Consider the following 18,303-nt stretch of genomic DNA (forward strand, 5'->3'; position numbering starts at 1 on the left):
GTCACTGAATGACCAGACAGGTTAAAGTGTTCTCCCACTGGTTTTTGAGTATTATGATTCCTGATGTCAGATTTGTGTCCATTAATTCTTTTGTGTAGAGACTGTCCGGTTTGGCCAATGTACATGGCAGAGGGGCATTGCTGGCACATGATGGCATAGATCACATTGGTAGATGTGCAGGTGAACGAGCCCCTGATGGTATGGCTGATGTGATTAGGTCCTATGATGATGTCACTTGAATAGATATGTGGACAGAGTTGGCATCGGGGTTTGTTACAAGGATAGGTTCCTGGGTCGGTGTTTTTGTTCAGTGATGTGTGGTTGCTGGTGAGTATTTGCTTTAGGTTGGGGGGTTGTCTAAACTAAAACCTCTCCAGCGCAACATCAGAGATCTACAACCTATCCTGAAAGATGATCCTTTACTCTCACAGATCTTGGGAGACAGACCTGTCCTCACTTACAGACAACCCTATTGTGATCATCTGGTCTGACACCCCCGGGATGACACAGGCCAGAGAACGGCCCCCAGATAATTCCCAGCCTGTTGTTAAATATTCCCCATGTAGCGATAGATCGGGCTCAAGTCATCCCTTAACCCTCTTCAAGGTAACTAGACAGACTCCAGAAGCGCAGTCTCTCTAACGCTGTTGGGTTTTAGCAGCAACACGATTTTAAATGGGCCTCCTACAACAGCTGCCCGAACCCGCCGCGGCAGACAGCTTCTCCGGGGCAGGGAAGTTTTGTCGGAAGAAATATCTGGGCCACCCTGAAAACGGACCTGACGAAATCCATCCATCCCCTGTCGGCCAGACCCTCGCTCTGGCCTGTGCCCCCGCCAATAACAAACTGCATGAACAATTAATGGCTAATGACCTAATTAATAAACAGCAGCAAGTGTAACCAGCAGCTATGGGTGAAGAAAATGAGCGAGACCCCCAGCAATCGAGGCCTGGGGGGCCCCAGCTGCGCCCCACTTTGACCTGCTCTCCCCCCCCCCCCCGCGCGGAGATTCAGTCGGGCTCGAAGCATGGGAATGAGCCTTTCCTGGAGAGCCCAGGACATGCAGCGAGAGCGCCTGGTCTCAGCTCCTCACCCCAGTGAGTTCTTGGGGCCTGGTTCAGCTCCACCCAGCCCCGTATCCTGGCTCAGACCCCCCCTCCCCGATCCTGGCATGCCCATGGGTACCTCAGGCCCTGTTCTCTGCCTCTTCCTACTGGCCTGTCCTTCCCCTCCATCTCCCTATCTCCCCGCCACTTAATGTGCCTGAACCCCCTTTCCCCAGTGCCCCTCCCAGCAAGTGTGCCCCCCCCAGAATAAACAAAACAAAAAGACCCCCTGCCCAAGACAGATTTTAGCACCTCGAGCAGGATCCATGGGTTCTCCGGCTGGCTGGGGGCAGGGGTGTGTGTGGGGCAAGATGGGTGGTTGGAGGGGTGGGGAATGGGGGAGGAGGGCAGGGATCAGGGTGTGGGACGGGGGATGGAGGGGATGGGTGGTTGGAGGAGATTGGGGGGATAGGGATGGGGAGATGTGGGTGTGGGGGGAGGGGGGTGGGCAGTGCAGCGGGCCCTGCACTCACACCCACCAGCTGGCCCAGCTCTGCCATTTGCCCCCCTCCTGGCTCCCCATGTGCCCCCAGTCCAACCCCCCCCCATCCAGACACCAGCCAGCTGTTTCCATTGGCTTTTATTAGAAAACTCTGGGTCATACAATTTCACGGGCTCCCCTCAATCCCCCTCCCCTCGCTGCCCCCCGGCCCGGCCTCCCCATTAACCTGCGGTGCCCCCTTCTCCCCCAGCACAGTCACCCAGCAAACGGGGCAAGCAAGCAATAACTCTGACAGACATCACACACACACACACACACTCTCCTGTTCGCCTGGGCATGCTGCACCCTCTGGTGGCAGAAGTGGGATACTGCACACAGACAACCGCCTCTGTGCACACAGCTGCCCTCTGGTGCCAGCGGTGGGATATGGTGGGGCGTAAAGTGCATCGGCGCAGCACGGCAGATGTCACCGCAGGGCCCATGCCAGAGCCAGGGTCCAAGTCAGGAAGGCCGGCAGGGGGCCCGGCAGAGCCCCACTGCAGAGACACTGGCCACCTCCAGGCTCCCCGCTTCTTCCCCGGGGCCCTGGGGCCGGCGATGCAGTGGGGGAGCCCTGGCAGTACATCCAGTCCTGGGGGGCTGACCTGGGGTACCCACTCTCGGCCTCCACGCTGCCCCCCAGAAACCGCCAGTACTGGGTGCCCTTGAAAAAGTAGGTGCTTCCTGCAGAGGAGAGAGCGAGAGAGATGAGAAACGGGGCACTCACTGCAGGGGTCACTTCAGACGGGTGGCACCGCAATACCACTCTGTGCCACAAGAGGGAGCTTGACACCAGGCTGCCCAGCTCGGTGTTAGCAAAGGAGGCCCTCCTGAGCAGCAGCATTAGCCTGGGGAACTGCCTGCCACTGGGAAAACTGCCGCTGATGCATTGTTAGCCTAGGGGACTCCCGCCCACACTGGGAATGCTTCCAGAGAAACTCTGCTAGCCTGGGGAACTCCTTGCCACTTGAAACGCTGCTGGAGGAGCACTGTTAACCTGGGGAACTCCCCACCACTGGGAATGCCACCTACCATCGTTCCAGCTGATGATGTCATCCAGCCCAGGGGGCACCCCCTTCCAGAGGGTCAACGGTCTGGGGTACCCAGGCTCCACGTTTCCAGCTCGGTCGTCGAAGCGCCAGTAGTGGGAGCTCTCGAAGAGGTAGGTCTTGCCGTTGTGCCCCCAGACGAAGGCCGCCTCCACTGTGACCCCCTGGGGCAGCCCCAGGTCGGTGATGGGGCGGGGAGACCCTGGATCCACCCGGGTATCAGTGAAGACCCAGAAATGCTGCCCTGTGGAGAGGGTGGAGAGTCAGTATGGAGGGCGGCGGAGTGGGGGGCAGGCTGGGGAGTCACGTTGGGGGGTTATTGGATGCAGAGGGGCATGCTGGGGGTGGTTATGGGGTGCAGTGGTATGTAGGGCAGGCTGGGAGTAGGAGGCAGGCTGGGGTGGTTATGGGGTGCAGTGTTCTGTGGGACAAGCTGGGGGGTTTATGGGAGATCAGGCTGTGGGGGGTCTGACACTCTATCTCAAAACCGCACCCCGGGAACCCCCCTATGCATCACTGTGATGGGGGTTGTACAAAGCCTGCCTTGTGAAGATGGTTTTAAAAGCCTTGATCTGCTGAACATGAACTCCCTGTTGGATGGTGTGAGCTGTCACTGGATGGGGAGTTAGGAAGTTTTGCTCCGTGTGTGTGACTGAAATACGTTGTGAGGTTGGGAACCCCACAACCAGACTTTCAGGAGCGACAAGAGAGCAGCTGTCTCTGGCCGGATGGGTGGTGACGGCCCCTCAAGGAGAATCGGTTCTTCGTGGACTCCTTGGAGAGGTCATGGAGCCAACGGGGCTGCTCCACCCCGAGTCCAGCCAGGAACTTTCTAGCAGCTGGAAGAAAGTCTAAAGGAGGGACGGAGGGATCATCACTTGGCCTCTCTCCTTCCCCATCTCAACACCTGGAAGCTGGGCTGGAGGACACTGACTTTGAACTGGGAAGACTGGTCCCAGGCGGGGAGGGAATCCAGCCGACGTACTGCCTGGACCATTCTTTAGGGTCAGAGACAGCTTGGTTCAAATCCTGTTTAGGCTGTGGAATTTGGACGTGCGCCTGCGACTTCTCATCACTTAGAAACTCGTCTTCCTGTCGTTAATGAACCTGTCTGATGTTTTACCTAGAACAGTGGGGTTTTGGTTGAGGTGCTCGGGGGAATCTCAGCTCCGGTTACAAAGGCCGGTGCGTGTCCACTTTCCTCTGATGAACTAATTAACGAGCTTGCACTGTCCAAGGGAGTCTGGAGCAGTGTCGGACGGTATATTTCTGGGGTGCAAGGCTGGGGGGTTTGGCTGGTGCCGCTCCCGGGAGCATTCATGCAATCTAGCTGGGCGTGGGGCTCCACATGCTGACGGCTGAGTGATCGCAGCGCCTGGAGGGGTTTGCTGCGTGTCACTGGCATTGCATTGTGAGAGACGGCCCAGGCTGGAGAGTTCAGGGGCACGGCTGTCCCACAGCCCCGGGCTGCACCCCGGGGGTCCCAGTGGCGCAGCGAGTGGGGTGAAACGCACAGCTTGTCGTACCGAGCGAGATTTGCGCTTCCTACACTGGTGTGGAGATTTTAAGTGAGGTTTAAGTGCGGTGGCTGAGAGGCCGGTCGCTGGTTTCGGGCCCAGGAAGGAGGAACAGAGAAAGCAGAAAGCCGAGCGAGGGGGGTGCAGTTCCCGGTGTAGCGCTGCACAAACCGCCTCGAGGAGAAGGAACCGAGCGCGCCGTGGAGCGCAGCAGCTGGAGGTGGGGGTTACCAGCGAGCTCCGAGAGGGAAGCAGAAAGGCCAAAGGGGAAGCCGCACACAGAGCTGGACCGAGGGGCCCGGGAACAAGCCGAGGGGTTGGCCCAGCACTTCACCCGGCAATAGGGCCGGGGCGGCAGGTTTGTAGCATTTTTGGTGCTCAGAACCAGGGCCGGCTCCAGGCACCAGCTTGGCAAGCAGGTGCTTGGGGCGGCCACTCCGGAGAGGGGCGGCACGTCCAGCTATTCGGCGGCAGTTCGGTGGAGGGTCCCTCACTCCCGCTCGGAGCGAAGGACCTCCCGCCGAATTGCCACCGAAGTGCCGCAGATCGCAATCGCGGCTTTTTTTTTGGGGGGGGGGGGGGGGCTGCTTGGGGCGGCAAAAACCCTGGAGCCGGCCCTGCTCAGAATGGGTCCAAGTCCCGCCACCCCCATCCCCCACACCTGCCTAAGGCTCTGGGAGGGGGTTGGGTGCAGGCTCTGGGCTAGGACAGAGGTTTGGGATGTGGGAGGGGGGGTGCAGGAGAGGGTTTGGGTGCTGCATGTGGGCTCTGGGAGGGAATTTGGGTGCTGGGGTCAGGCTCTGAGGGGGCTCTGGGCTGGGACGGGGTTGGGGTGTAGGAGGGAGTGCAAGAGGGGGTTGGGGTGCAGGGTGTGGGAGGGGGTTGGGATGGGGTTGGGGTGTAGGAGGGGGTGCAAGAGGGGGTTGGGGTGCAGGAGGGGTTTGTGGTGCTGGGTGCAGGCTCTGGGCTGGGACAGAGGGTTGGGGTGCAGGAGGGGGTATGGGAGGGGGTTTGGGTGCCGCATGTGGGCTCTGGGAGGGAGTTTGGGTGCAGGAGGGGTGCGGGTTCTGGGCTGGGCTGGGGTTGGGGTGTAGGAGGGGGTTCAGGAAGGGATTTGGGGTGCAGGAGGGGGTGCGGGAGGGGGTGCGGGTGTGAGGCTGCCCCGGGGCTAGGTCGGGGGGGCCAGAGATGAGGACTCCCCCAGCCCTCTCCCCACCGGCAGCAGCATGCTCCAGGGAGGGGGGTCCCCTATCCCAGCCGCCCCCTGGAAGTCGTCTGTCGGGTGGGGGAGGGGCTGCCTTGCACCTCTGCCGGGGCAGCAGCCGCAGGGCCGGCTTAAGGAAAATGGTGCCCTGGGCGAACTTGTATTTTGGCACCTTTGAGTTGAAGTCGGTGGGTGCTGGGGGGGCTGTAGTGAAAACTCCAGGGTTTTGTCTGTGGATAACTTAGAAATTAGCTGTTGTTGATTTCACTATACACCCAAATCCATAGATATTTCCGTCCGTAACCATTACATTACTCACAGCTCGGGAAAGCAAGAAAAACGCTGCTTGAGAACTTGTTAGAGTCAAAATTCAGTGAGAGAAACTTCGGAGCTGGGCTGGTTACACGTGGACAGGGAACGAAGAGTGAAATCAACAGGTCCCTGCGGGTTTTCGGATCGTTATTTTGTAGCTCTTGACATGTGGTGGTGACACGTAGTGGTTTGTGCTGGTTTGTTGGGGCCATGTTGGTACCGGGATACAAGAGCCACACGGTGGGGGAGGTAATATCGTTAATTGGACCCACGTTGGTTAGCGAAAGAGACAAGCTTTCGAATTCCCCGAGCTCTTCTCCGGTCTGCGGAGCTCCAAAGGGCTTGTCTCGTTCACCAACCAAAGCTGGTCCAAACAGAAATATTACCTCCCGCACCTTGTCTCTCTGTTTGTGTCTTCACAGCCTTGAACGCTTTGAATCTCAACTTTACTGTCATTAAAAACTGATCTGACCCCCCCACAATAATTTCCCACCACTGTGAAAATTAAAAATGATAAAAAGACAAAAAAGCTTCGAAATAAACTCACACTAGGAGCAGGAACCCCAGTGACTCCAGGGGCTGAATGAGGTTTGCAGGATACGGGATTACGATGGGAGTCAAGAAAGGAGTTTCCTTATTCCTGATCTTGCTGCAGTATCGAAATGGACACAGCACTGTGCCCCACAGCTTAGCCAAGGCGCTGCCCCAAGGGGAAGAGAAGGGGGTGGCCCCAGACTTGTAGCCGGCAGTGGTCAGCGAGGGAGCTGCAGGGGACAGCCGCCCGGGGCAGGCAGGGACGCGTGGGGGAGGAGATGCTTGGTGGAGGAGGTGCGCGGGCGTAGCAGGCAGGGCCGGGGGAAAGACCCAGCCCCGAACATTGGTGGAACCGGGCCCCGGGGGCCCTGAATTTGCTGGAGCCCGGGCACCACGGGCCCATATAACTCGCCGCCCCTCAATAGAGCTGCAAGCCGAAGATGCTGAAGAAAGAGAGAGAGAGAGAGAGAGAGAGACGTCTATTGGACTTGCTAGAAAAGCAGAACCAGACCCTTCCCGCCCCACAGATTCCCTCCTCTCCAAACATCCATCCATGGGAACCGTCGTGTCCCGCAGACAAGGAGACAGATGATGGCACCGAATATTTTACTGCTTTTGAGAGGCTGTGTGTGATGAGACCTTAGAGACTCACGGATTTCTTCGGGCATAAGCTTTCGTGGGTAAAACCCCACTTCTTCCGATGCCCTGTGTGTGATGCAGTAGAGCCCCGCCCGCATTGCAAAGGTAACCGGCAACGCTCTGAACAGAGTCCATGAAATGCCGGCTCAGGCTGCGTCCCATCCCTGTAAATTCAAAGACACGGTTTGAAAGTGATTTCAGACTCCACCTGACACGTAGCAGGCGAAGTTTAGAAATCCGAAGAAGAGGCCGGGATGGGGACAGGGTGCAAACCGGGTGATGAGTGAGGGGAAAAGGGGTTGAACGTTTTGAAGCAACGTTTGATCTGCATTTCCCGAGCGTATGTAAAGATGATGTGACGCGGTGTCTATGGGACAAAATGTGCAGCCTCTGGAGGAGACGGCATCTCTCGCCGCCGCCTTTCGGCGGACCCGGCGTCTATGCGAGTAAAGCACAGAGAGGGACTGAAAGCCAGTGGGAAGCAGGGGCTGATCTCACACCCCAGTGTTCAGAGAAAGATGGCTCTGATCGGAATATGGCATAACTGAGATACAGTCGATGCAAGATGGCTCATGCGAGAGATCATTGGAGAGGTTCTGATTTACGGAATGTGATTATCTAATTTGTATGCACGTATCATTCCGGTAGCTGGACTTAGGGATATCGACTGTGTAACAATTACAACTGTGAGTGTACCTGGGGGGGCGCCCACCAGACAATCAGCCGCAAGGGGCCATTTAAGGAGGACACGAGAGCTCTGGAGACACTAATCTCCCACCTTAGTGAGGTGCTTCCTGGGATGCTGCTTTGACACTGCAAGGTCAGGTGATAACGTCACCTGATGCAAAATACCCCCTTGCATACGGCTGGTGCTTTTCCCCTGGGATCAAAGGATTCCAGCCTTAGGAAAATCCTTTTTAAGGGCTGGGGAGGGAGTTGATCGGGATTCTCCTCCATGACCTACCCAAGAAGAGGGACTGCTGAAAGGACCTGGAGGGACAAGGGAACGAACCTGAGGGGAAAGGCAGGGGTGAGTCCAGGCTGAGACAGGGGGCCAGGCTGTAAGAAGAAATAACTGGAACTCTGAGCGACAGCAACTCTGCATCCCGCCTAATTCAACATTTAGCCCGAGGAGTTACATTTTGTAACCTGTTTCTTTAGTGAATCGAGCTTCGTTTGCATGTTTTGTTTTATGTGCTCAATGATCCGCTTTGTTCTGTTTGCTGTCCCTTGTAATCACTTAAAATCTGCCTCTTATAGGTAATAAACTTGTTTTGTTTATTATTAAACCCAGTTTGTGCCATTTGTAATGGGGGCGGGGAGAAGCAGTGCACATCTCTCTTCACATTGAGGGAGAGGGTGAATTTTTATGAGCTTGCACTGTCCAGATTTGTCTATACAGCGCCAGACAGTATTATTTGGGGTTTATTCCCCAAAAGGGGTGTGCACGTGAGTGCTGGGGGAATCCTCTCACACAGAGCCGACTTCAGTCTGTGTCTGCAGCGGGGTGTGGCCCTACGTGTGTGTGTGTGTGTGTGTGTGGGCTGCAAGAGGCCAGAGAGCCTAATTCAGCAAAACAGGGGGAGGGAACCCAGGCTGGTGGAGCAGGAGGGGCTCAGTGAAACCCCAGTACATCAGGTGGCATCCCGGAAGGGGGGTCCAACCCGTCCCAGAAGGGGGGGTCCACTTTACCCCTGGGAAGAAAGAGGGTGTCTGGGAGGCTGGGCACACACCTCCCCAAAGCCATTCCTCTCACCCCCATCCCAAATCTCCTGTGGAAAGAGAAGAGCCCAGAAGGTGCTATCAGCGTAATTCCACTGAGCATCTGAGACGAAACGCCCTGGGCTAGGAGGAAGCCGGCAGTGTTAACGTCACTGCCCCTCGGGCGCCTGTCCCTCATCAGACAGGTTTGGGGGATTAGGCTCTGCAGAACCAAACCCGGAGCCCATCAAGGTGGTCAGGGTCAGTGGCAGGGGATATGGGAAGATACGGGTGCAGAGTGTAATTCAGGAAGGTGGCAGGCAGCCGGGACGGACGGCAGAGCTTTCGTTAGGAGGAGGTGGCAGGATTCTTGTGCCTTCGGCCAAAATGCACATGGGAACTGGTGGGCTGGAAAGGGAATTAAAGGTGGGAGTGGTGACGATATCCCCACTGACGTGCTAATTGGTAATGATTTCCTCCCCCCCCCCCCCAGCAAGAAGGAGTGTTCTGCTGGGACCCGCAGGGAAAGGGGGTTAGGATAGAGATAGGCAGACCTGCCTGCAAAGGCCTAGACTTTAAGAATGTAGGTCTCTGTTTATCGTTTAGCTAGTCAGAGATAGAAAAGAGAGAATCGGGTCAGAGCCGTCTCGCCCTGGGACAGGCCGAGGCCTTTGGCTAAGAGCAGAGGAAGCTGAGAAGTGAACGGTTACATTTGTACATTTCAGACTAGTGACACGGTGCTCTTGGGCTGTTAGGAACACAATCCTGTCCTGATATTCCCATCACCTTTAGAGAAAGGGAAGAGCCTAAAAGATGTAAAAGAAAACTTAGTTTAATAGCATGTTGTTTGGCAAGAACTTACTTAATAGGTGGAATATTTGCATGTGCATAACCCTGCGGATGAGAGACAGCGCCGCAGGGGGTTAGCCAACACGCAAAGTCCCCTGACATCCCCCGCGGCCCCACGGCGATGAGCGGATGGAGGACTCCGCTGAAGGGAAAAAGCCCAGGAATGGAGCCAATGCTGAGGCTCGCGGAGGAGTTCAGAGACACGATGGGTATTGAGCAAACCACACTGTCTAAACAGATCTGACCAAGATACTAGCAAAGACTGAGCTGTGATAAAGAGTTTGGTTAACACAGATCTATATAGAGATGTTCTCTACCCACCCAGGGAAGACACACACACTAGCTTGTGAGATCACCGGAGAGGAGCCACGAAGTGTTAACAGACTTTGCAAGGGCACCTGTGGGTAACACCACAATATTTAGCAACGCTTGGGAGTTGTATGGTCAAAACCTAAAGTGGACCTTGAGCCCACAGCCTCCGCATTAGTCAGTGATTCACACCCCTGCAGAGGGCGGAGGTGTGATTGCGTACCCTGGGAACCAACCCCGTGTTCACCACTGTGAGGTGAGGGTGATGGGGGTTGTACAAAGCCTGCCTTGTAAGGGATGGTTTTAAAAGTCCTGATCTGCTGAACATGAACTCCCTGTTGGATGGTGTGAGCTGGCACTGGATGGGGAGTTAGGAAGTTTTGCTCCATGTGTGTGACTGAAATACATTGTGAGGTTGGGACCCCCACAAGCAGACTTTCAGGAGCGACAAAGGAGCAGCTGTCTCTGGCCAGACGGGTGGTGACGGCCCCTCGAGAAGAATCCATTCTCCAAGGGACTCCTTGGGGAGGCCATGGACCCAACGGGGGCTGCTCAACCCCGAGTCCCAGCCAGGAGCTTTCTAGCAGCTGGAAGAAAGTCTAAAGGAGGGACGGAGGGATCATCACTTGGCCTCTCTCCTTCCCCATCTCAAGACCTGGAAGCTGGGCTGGAAGACACAGACTTTGACCTGGGGAGACTGGTCCCAGGCGGGGAGGGAATCCAGCCGGTGTATTGACAACAGTGCCGCAGCGAGTGGGGTGAAATGCACAGCTTGTCGTACCGAGCGAGATTTGCGCTTCCTACACTGGTGTGGAGATTTTAAGAGAGGCTTTAAGTGCGGTGGCTGGGAACAGCCGAGAGCCGGTTGGTTATTTTCCGGTTGCTTGTTTGGGGACCGGGAAGGAGGAACAGAAAAAGCAGAAAGCCGAGCGAGTGGGGGGGTGCAGTTTCCAGCTTAGCGTTGCACAAACTGCACCGAGGAGAAAGAACCCCAGCGCGCCGTGGAGCTGCAGTAGCTGGAGTTTGCGGTTTGCCAGCGCCTGCGACGTCTCATCAAACTCTTGTCTTCCTGTCGTGACTACACACGTTTGCGCTGTATCTAGAGCAGTGGTTTCGGGTCGAAGCGCTCGGGGGAATCTCAGCTCGGGTTACAAAGGCTGGGCGTGTCCCCTCGCCTCTGACGAAGAGGGGAACTAAGCAAGTTGAGCTCAGTGTCGGGTGGAAGATTTCTGGGGTGCAAGGCTGGGAGCTGGGGAATTGGCTGGTGCCTCTCGGTGTGATTCAGGAGCGGCTCTGGGAGCATTCATGCAATCTAGCCGGGCGTGGGGCTCCACAGGCTGGCGGCTAAGTGATCGCAGCGCCTGGAGGGGTTTGCTGCATGTCACTGGCATTGCATTGTGAGAGACGGCCCAGGCTGGAGAGTTAGCGATACCCCACTCCCAGGCTGCACCCTGGGAATCCCATCGGGGGGGGTGGGGGGGGCTATGGGTGCTGTTATACAGGGCAGGCTGGGGGCTATGGGGTGCAGTGGAGCAGGCTGGGGGGGCTATAGGGGTCAGGCTAGGAGGGTTATGGGGTGCAGTGCTACATTGTGGGGGCAGGCTGTGTGGTCATATGGGATTTTTGAAGGGTTTATGGGATACAGCGTTATGTGGGCCAGGCTGGAGATAGAAGGAGGTCGAGGTGTAATGTGGGGGTCACCCCCCCCTCACCAATGAAGAAGATGATTTTGCTGTCATTACTTCGCTCATAGACGGCATCGATCGCCCCAAAATCCGGGGGGAGCCCCATCCAGAAGCGTTGCGTCTGCGCTGGCTCCAGGGAAACCAGGTTACGGGCTGGCTGCATCCTCCAGAAATGCTTCTCTGTCAGGGAGGGGGGACCCAGACATTAGGGGGGGGCATGAATGACCTCCTCCCACTGCCCAAAGGGCTCAGAAAGCGGTGTTACCCTATGGAACTCCACGCTACATGAATTTGGACATTCAAGTGAACTTAGCCTGTGGGACACCCCTCCAGAGCAACCTCCCATTGCAGGCGGCATAGAGGGGCTGTTATCCTGCCAAACTCTCCCCTCCCCAAGCCTCCTCCAAGAAACAGCCCCCCCTCCCCCTGGGGCTGTGGAGAAATTGCATTCATCTGCGGAACTCCCCCCCCCAGGAAATGTACAATGAGCTACAAAAATATTAACCACAAATTTGCAACGATTCTTTTCACTTCCTGCCACTGGATGTTGGACTATGACCAACATCAAAAAAACACACCTGTAACTCGCTGAAATCCCCACCACAGGAAATGTGCCCTAATTAGGTTGTGCTGCTAACCAAGAGACCAGTTTGACAGATGCCCAGAAAACAGTGGTGCCAAGGGGAATCCGAGCCATGCCAAACCATGCACCGTTAGCCGGTGGGACTCCCTGCCTCATGAAATCAGAGTGAGATTGCTACAAAAAGGTGTTGTTACCCAATGGGACTCCATGCTACATGGGATTATAATGAGATTGAACCGACTCCCGTGATGCCCCTCTGAGAGGAGACCCGGGGGGGGGGGGGTTAACCCACGGGACTCCCTGCCACATGAAATCAGGCTGCGGGGCAGGGGGGAAGCGACTCACTCTTGAAGAAGAAAACCTCCCCGCGGATGTTGGCGATGGCGTCAAAATGGGCCTGACAGCGATCGGGAGCCGGCGGGCGGGGCCTGCGGGGACAGACAGACAGACCAACACAAATGGGGTGCGCTGGACGGCCCCGGCAGGCACGGGGGGGAAGGAGGCTCAGTGCAGTGGGGAGCAACGGGGTGAAGGAGGAAGGGGGCAGGCAGGAGGGGAGAAGGGACGTGGGGCCAGGGAGCCGATACTCACTGCTGGGTGGGTCTGTGGGGTGGCAGACTGGGGATGCGGGGCTGGGTGGGGATGGGCCGCGCTGGCGAATCCTCTCCCGGGCGAAGTCGTCTCCTCCCTGGAGGGGGCGAGAACGAGGGAGTGAACGAACGAAGGGGAAAGAATCAACGAGCCAATAACTGACGAACGAAGGAACGAGGCCTGGGAAGAAGGGATGGAAGCGGGAAGGAACGAGAGAAGGGGAAAGGATCAGCGGAGGAAGAGAAGAGGACGGGGAGGAGGGAAACTGCTCACCGTACAGGGTCTGGATGCCCAGGGCGTCATCGGGGGGCAGCTGGTAGAGGTGGGGCAGCCCCACAGGGCCCTGGTAATAGGGCATCATGATGGACTCCTTGGTGGAGGAGTGGGCCAGGCCCAGGGCGTGACCGAACTCGTGAACCGCCACGGCGAAGAGATCGGTGCCGGCACCTGGGGGGAGGGGGTGGGAGGATGACAGTGAAAGAGAGACACTACGCCCCCCCTCCCGGTACTACCCGCCCCACAGCGCCCCCCACTGCCTCCACGCTGCTCCCTGCCCCACAGCGCCCCCTGCTGCTCCCCACGTCGCTACCCCCCCCCAAAACGTCCCCTGCTGCCCCCCATTCCTCCCGTGCCGCTACCCGCCCCACAGCACCCCCTGCTTCCCCCACACTGCCTCCACACCACTACCCACCCCACAATGCCCCCTGCTGCCCCCCCACGTTGCTACCCACCCCACAGCACCCCCTGATGCCCCCCACATCACTACCCACCCCACAATGCCCCCTGCTGCCCCACCACGTCGCTACCCACCCCACAGCACCCCCTGCTTCCCCCACACTGCCTCCACACCGCTACCCACCCCACAACGCCCCCTGATGCCCCCCACTCCCCTCACACTGCCACCCACCCCACAGCACCCTCTGCTGCCCCCCCGCCGCTATCCGCCCCGCAGCACCCCCTACTTCCCCCACACTGCCTCCACACCGCTACCCACCCCACAGCGCCCCCTGCTGCCCCCCACGTTGCTACCCACCCCACAACGCCCCCTGCTGCCCCCACACATCGCTACCCGCCCCACAGCGCCCCCTGCAGCCTCCCCGGGCCCTGCCTGGCCCACGGTGCCCCCAACTCCCTCCACACCGCTACCTGTCCCACCAGTTTCCCCTGCTGCTCCCCACTGCCTCCGTGCTGCTACCCACACCACAACGCCCCCTGCTTCCCCCCACTAACCCCCACATCGCTACCTGCCCCACAGCACCCCACGCTGCCGCCCACTGCCCCCACGCTGCTACCTGCCCCCCGGTACCCCCTGCTGCCCCCCGCACCGCTTCCCGCCCCACAGCGACCCTGCTGCCCTGCCCACACTGCTACCTAGTCATAGTGCCCCCTGCTTCCTCCCACACCGCAGGGGGTGCCGGGGGGCGGGTAGTGGTGTGGGGGGCAGGGGGGAGAATCAGGGGGCACTGTGGGGTGGGTAGCTTCTCCCCCCTACCCCCCACACCACTACCCACCCCACAGTGCCCCTTGCTGCCCCCCACTGCCCTCCAGGATGCTCCCCACCCCACAGAGCCACCTGAAGCCCCCCACGCCACTACCTGCCCCACAGTGCCCCCTGCTAACCCCCCCCCTCCCTGCTGACCCTGCTGCTTGGCCTGGGGGTCGTAGATCCAGGTCTCCTCGTCATCGAAGTGGGTGTCTCCGGAGATGGGGTGCTCCCCAGGGAAGAAGGCGTGGGCCAGGGTGCTGCCCGGCCCATCAAAGGGGTACCCGTCCTCGTGGAAGGAGCGGCTGAAATCCACCAGGATGTCGGCGCCGGCGCCGGGCGCCTCGCGGAAGGTCAGGGCCGAGGCGTTGCCCCAGGCCTGCAGGGCGTAGAAAAGCAGGGTGCGGACGAGGTCCTGGGACAGGCTGGAGGCCTGGGGGTAGGAACGGACCCTGCCGGGGGGAGGGCGAGAAGGAAAAGGAGGGAATGAGAAACCGGGGAGAAGACGAGACTGAGGGCGAGAGGAGAACAAGGGGGCGAAGGAGAAAATGGGACCAGAGAGGAGAAAACCAAGAAAAGAACCCAGGTGTCCGGCACTCACCTCCAGGTCAGCTCCTTGACAGGCCAGACGCTGCCGCTGTGGGCGTAACGCTTCCGCCGGCGCATCAGCTCCGAGGTGCCGATGATGTCAGGGAGGGAGCAGCGCGGCTGGTCCATCATCACCAGGGTCCTGTCGTCTGCAGAGAGAGCAGGGATAGAACCCAGGCATCCTGGCTTCCAGCTCTCCCCACCCTCTAGCCCACTAGACCCCATTCCCCTCCCAGAGCCGGGAGAGAACCCAGGAGTCCGGGCTCCCAGCCCCCCTCGCTCTAACCACTAGACACCACTCTCCCCCCAGAGCCTGGACAGAACCCAGGAGTCCGGGCTCCCAGCCCCCTCGCTCTAACCGCTAGACCCCACTCCCCTTCCTTACCCAGGAAGAGAACCCAGGCGTCCTGCCACACCTACCCAGAATTCCCGTCTCCTGCAGTCCCGCAAATTTCTGCATCATTCTGACGGCGTCCTGCAGCCCTTCCTCGGTCTGGAGTCGGGCCTGCATGGGGTCTGGGGGGGGCAGGTACCCGTAGCGGGTCAGCCAGTCCTGGGGGACAGGCGGGGGGGATAGCAAGGAAAGGGTTAAAAGCCTGAGAGAAGGGGGCAGCTCCCAGCTACTCCAGTCCTGGCCTCTCCCAGCAGGGGGCACTGTGGGGAGAGGGAGGGGCGCTGTGGGGAGAGGGAGGGGTACTGTGGGGGGGCTCTCGCTCCCTGCACCCCCCCATCCGGTCGTGGGCTCAGAGCTCCCATTGTTCAGCCAGAGGCAAGCGAAGATCAAACAGACGCCCCCGGGTTTCCCTGCCCCCCCCCCATTTCCTCTGCCTCCCCCCAACCCCAGCTTGCTGCTGGATGGGGGGCGGGGAAGGGAACGGGGTGAATGACCCGGCCCAGTTGCAAGGCACAGGGGGACGGGACCTAGTGGATCCCTTCCCAGAGAGAAGGATCACTCGGGAATCCTGGGAACCAATCGACACCCCTCCCCAAAAAAAAAAACCTGACCCAAGCAGGGTCCCTTGCACCCGGAGCTGGGATCTGACAGCTGAGAGTCGATGGATCCTTCCCACCAGAGACCGATCGATCCACCCACCGGAGACCCACTCGAATCCACCAGATCCCTCCCAAGGCGCAAACAATATGGGAGAAGGCGGGATTGAGTGGGTCCACGCTCCGAGGCAGACCCGGGATTGGGGGGTTGTTGGATCCAGTTGATCCCAGCCACGGGAGTCAGGGGGCAATGTGACCCGATGGAGGTGAGCGGGATCTTGTCGATTCTCCCCACTGGGGTCTGGGACCCATTGGGGCTTTCCCAGGGGGTGGCGTGCGGGGTACAGGATCAAGGGGATCTTCCCCACAGAGCCAGGCAATAAGCGCTGGGATCCAGTTGATCCCACCCATGATACAGATCAGATCGAGTCGATCCCCTTGACCATTTGGACACGGAGGGGATCCCTCATATGGTGGGATCTAGGAGATCCCCACAAGAGCCAAACAAAGCAGCCACCCAGCGGATCACCTAGGGCAGCAAATAAACATGGGACCTAGCCAATCCCTCTGCCGAGGCAGGTGGAAGCAGGATCCACTGGGATCTACCCGCAGCTGTGGGATCCAGTCGGTCCTTTCCCAGGTGACTGGCGGAAGCAGACCGGATCCCGAGGGGTGTGTGGCTGCTGGGAGCCAACCCGGGCAGGGTCGTGGATTGGATCCCGGGGGATCTGGGATCCAGTGGGTCTCTCCCGGGGGAGGGGGGAGGGGAGAGGAAGCAGCCAGGAGTTAATGGGTTTCTCGCCTCCAGTCTGCCGGCGCCTGCGGTGAGGAGTGACTCGAACCGCCGGTCGATTCCCGGCCCAGAGCATCTGGCAGAGACAGGGGCGCCCCTCCTCCACCCTACTGCCCTTCCAGGGGACCCAGGCGTCCCAGCGCCCCTCCTCCACCCTACTGCCCTTCCAGGGGACCCAGGCGTCCCGGCGCCCCTCCTCCACCCTACTGCCCTTCCAGGGGACCCAGGCGTCCCGGCGCCCCTCCCACACCCTACTGCCCTTCCAGGGGACCCAGGCGTCCCGGCTCCCCTCCCACACCCTACTGCCCTTCCAGGGGACCCAGGCGTCCCGGCGCCCTTCCTCCACCCTACTGCCCTTCCAGGGGACCCAGGCGTCCCGGCTGCCCTCCCCCACCCTACTGCCCTTCCAGGGGACCCAGGCGTCCCGGCGCCCCTCCTCCACCCTACTGCCCTTCCAGGGGACCCAGGCGTCCCGGCGCCCCTCCCCCACCCTACTGCCCTTCCAGGGGATCCAGGCGTCCCGGCTCCCCCTGCCCTTCCAGGGGACCCAGGTGTCCTGGCTCCCCTCATCCACCCTACTGCCCTCCCAGAGAACCCAGGCGTCCGGGCACTCACCACGCCCTTGCTGAGCCGCTGGGTGCTGGGCCGGCCGGCCGGGCTGTGGGGCAGGCAGAGCAGGGTCCCTAGCCCGAGCCATAGGGCCGGGAGCCGCAGCATCACGCGGGGAGGGCGGGGGGGGGCTCTCTCCACCCCAGGGGGCGCTGAGGATGTGATGCTGCCCAGCGAGCTCGTCTGCCCTATATACTAGCCCCCCCCCCCCCCCCCCCCCCGTCTGGCTCCGCCCCAGCCTGCATCAATCCACACACAGCAGCCCGGACTCCTGGGTTCTCTCCCTGGCTCGGGGAGGGGAGTGGGGGCTGGTGGGTCAGAGCAGGGGGGGGGCTGGGAGCCAGGACTCCTGGGTTCTCTCCAAACTCCCCCCAGGCTCGGGGTTGGGGGATTCGGTCAGCAGGTCGCAGAGCCGGCGGGGGGAGGGGGGAATTGGGGGGGGGGTCTGTTTCTTTCGCTCTCAGATCCCGACCCCAATTAGCCGCTCTGCCCCCCTGGAGGAAACACCCCCCCACACCTGCTGCTTTGATCCCCCCACTCCTTCCCCACTAATCTCCCTCTATTTCCTCCCGTCACACCCGGCTGCCCCCACCAGCACCCGGCAGGCGGGGGTCACATGGAGGGTCCCACAGACCATGCCCCTTAAAAGGGCCAGGTGCCCCCTCTGCTGCACCCGACATTCTCCCCATACTCAAGTCACCTCAAATACCCCCTCCGCCTAGATCTGCCTCCAGCCCCCCAAACACCCCAGCCCCCTAGACCTGTCCCCAGGCCCCCAAACACCCCAGCCCCCTAGATCTGTCCCCAGGCCCCCAAACACCCCAGCCCCCTAGATCTGTCCCCAGGCCCCAAACACCCCAGCCCCCTAGACCTGTCCCCAGCCCCCCAAACACCCCAGCCCCCTAGATCTGTCCCCAGGCCCCCAAACACCCCAGCCCCCTAGATCTGCCTCCAGCCCCCCAAACACCCCAGCCCCCTAGATCTGTCCCCAGGCCCCAAACACCCCAGCCCCCTAGATCTGTTCCCAGGCCCCCAAACACCCCAGCCCCCTAGATCTGCCTCGAGCCCCCAACTCACCCCGAACACCCCAGCACCCTAGATCTGCCTAAGCCCCCCAATACCCCAGCCCCCTAGATCTGGCTCCAGCCCCCCAAACACCCCAGCCCCCTAGATCTGTCCCCAGGCCCCCAAACACCTCAGCCCCCTAGATCTGGCTCCAGCCCCCCAAACACCCCAGCCCCCTAGATCTGTCCCCAGGCCCCCAAACAACCCAGTCCCCT

At 59.9% G+C, this 18,303-nt stretch overlaps 1 protein-coding gene across 2 annotated transcripts; it reads right to left on the reverse strand.

The window, feature by feature from the left end:
• Positions 1-1,760: 1,760 nt before the first annotated feature.
• On the reverse strand, positions 1,761-17,141 carry MMP25 (matrix metallopeptidase 25). Of its 2 annotated transcripts, none has more exons than XM_054027075.1 (10): positions 17,030-17,141; positions 15,052-15,184; positions 14,645-14,780; positions 14,200-14,495; positions 12,834-13,007; positions 12,561-12,657; positions 12,315-12,397; positions 11,444-11,566; positions 2,620-2,880; positions 1,761-2,271 (listed from the first exon to the last, which is right to left on the reverse strand). In XM_054027075.1, the coding sequence occupies exons 1-10, from the start codon at positions 17,129-17,131 to the stop codon at positions 2,015-2,017; spliced, it is 1,662 nt and encodes a 553-aa protein (XP_053883050.1). In that variant the 5' UTR covers positions 17,132-17,141; the 3' UTR covers positions 1,761-2,014. The 2 variants fall into 2 exon arrangements, with proteins under 2 accessions (XP_053883050.1, XP_053883049.1); XM_054027074.1 differs by having other exon boundaries at positions 1,762-2,271; positions 11,414-11,566.
• Positions 17,142-18,303: the final 1,162 nt, after the last annotated feature.

The sequence above is a fragment of the Malaclemys terrapin genome, chromosome 4 (genome assembly GCF_027887155.1).
Source record: "Malaclemys terrapin pileata isolate rMalTer1 chromosome 4, rMalTer1.hap1, whole genome shotgun sequence".
NCBI classification, from domain to species: domain Eukaryota; kingdom Metazoa; phylum Chordata; order Testudines; family Emydidae; genus Malaclemys; species Malaclemys terrapin.

Coding starts and splice junctions, on each gene's coding strand:
- MMP25 (XM_054027074.1), bottom strand. CDS start 17,131: ATGCTGCGGCTCCCGGCCCTATGGCTCGGGCTAGGGACCCTGCTCTGC. Junction 14,496..14,644: donor GTCAAGGAGCTGACCTGGAG/GTGAGTGCCGGA, acceptor TCCCCCCGGCAG/GGTCCGTTCCTACCCCCAGG. Junction 12,398..12,560: donor CCCCACAGACCCACCCAGCA/GTGAGTATCGGC, acceptor CTGTCCCCGCAG/GCCCCGCCCGCCGGCTCCCG.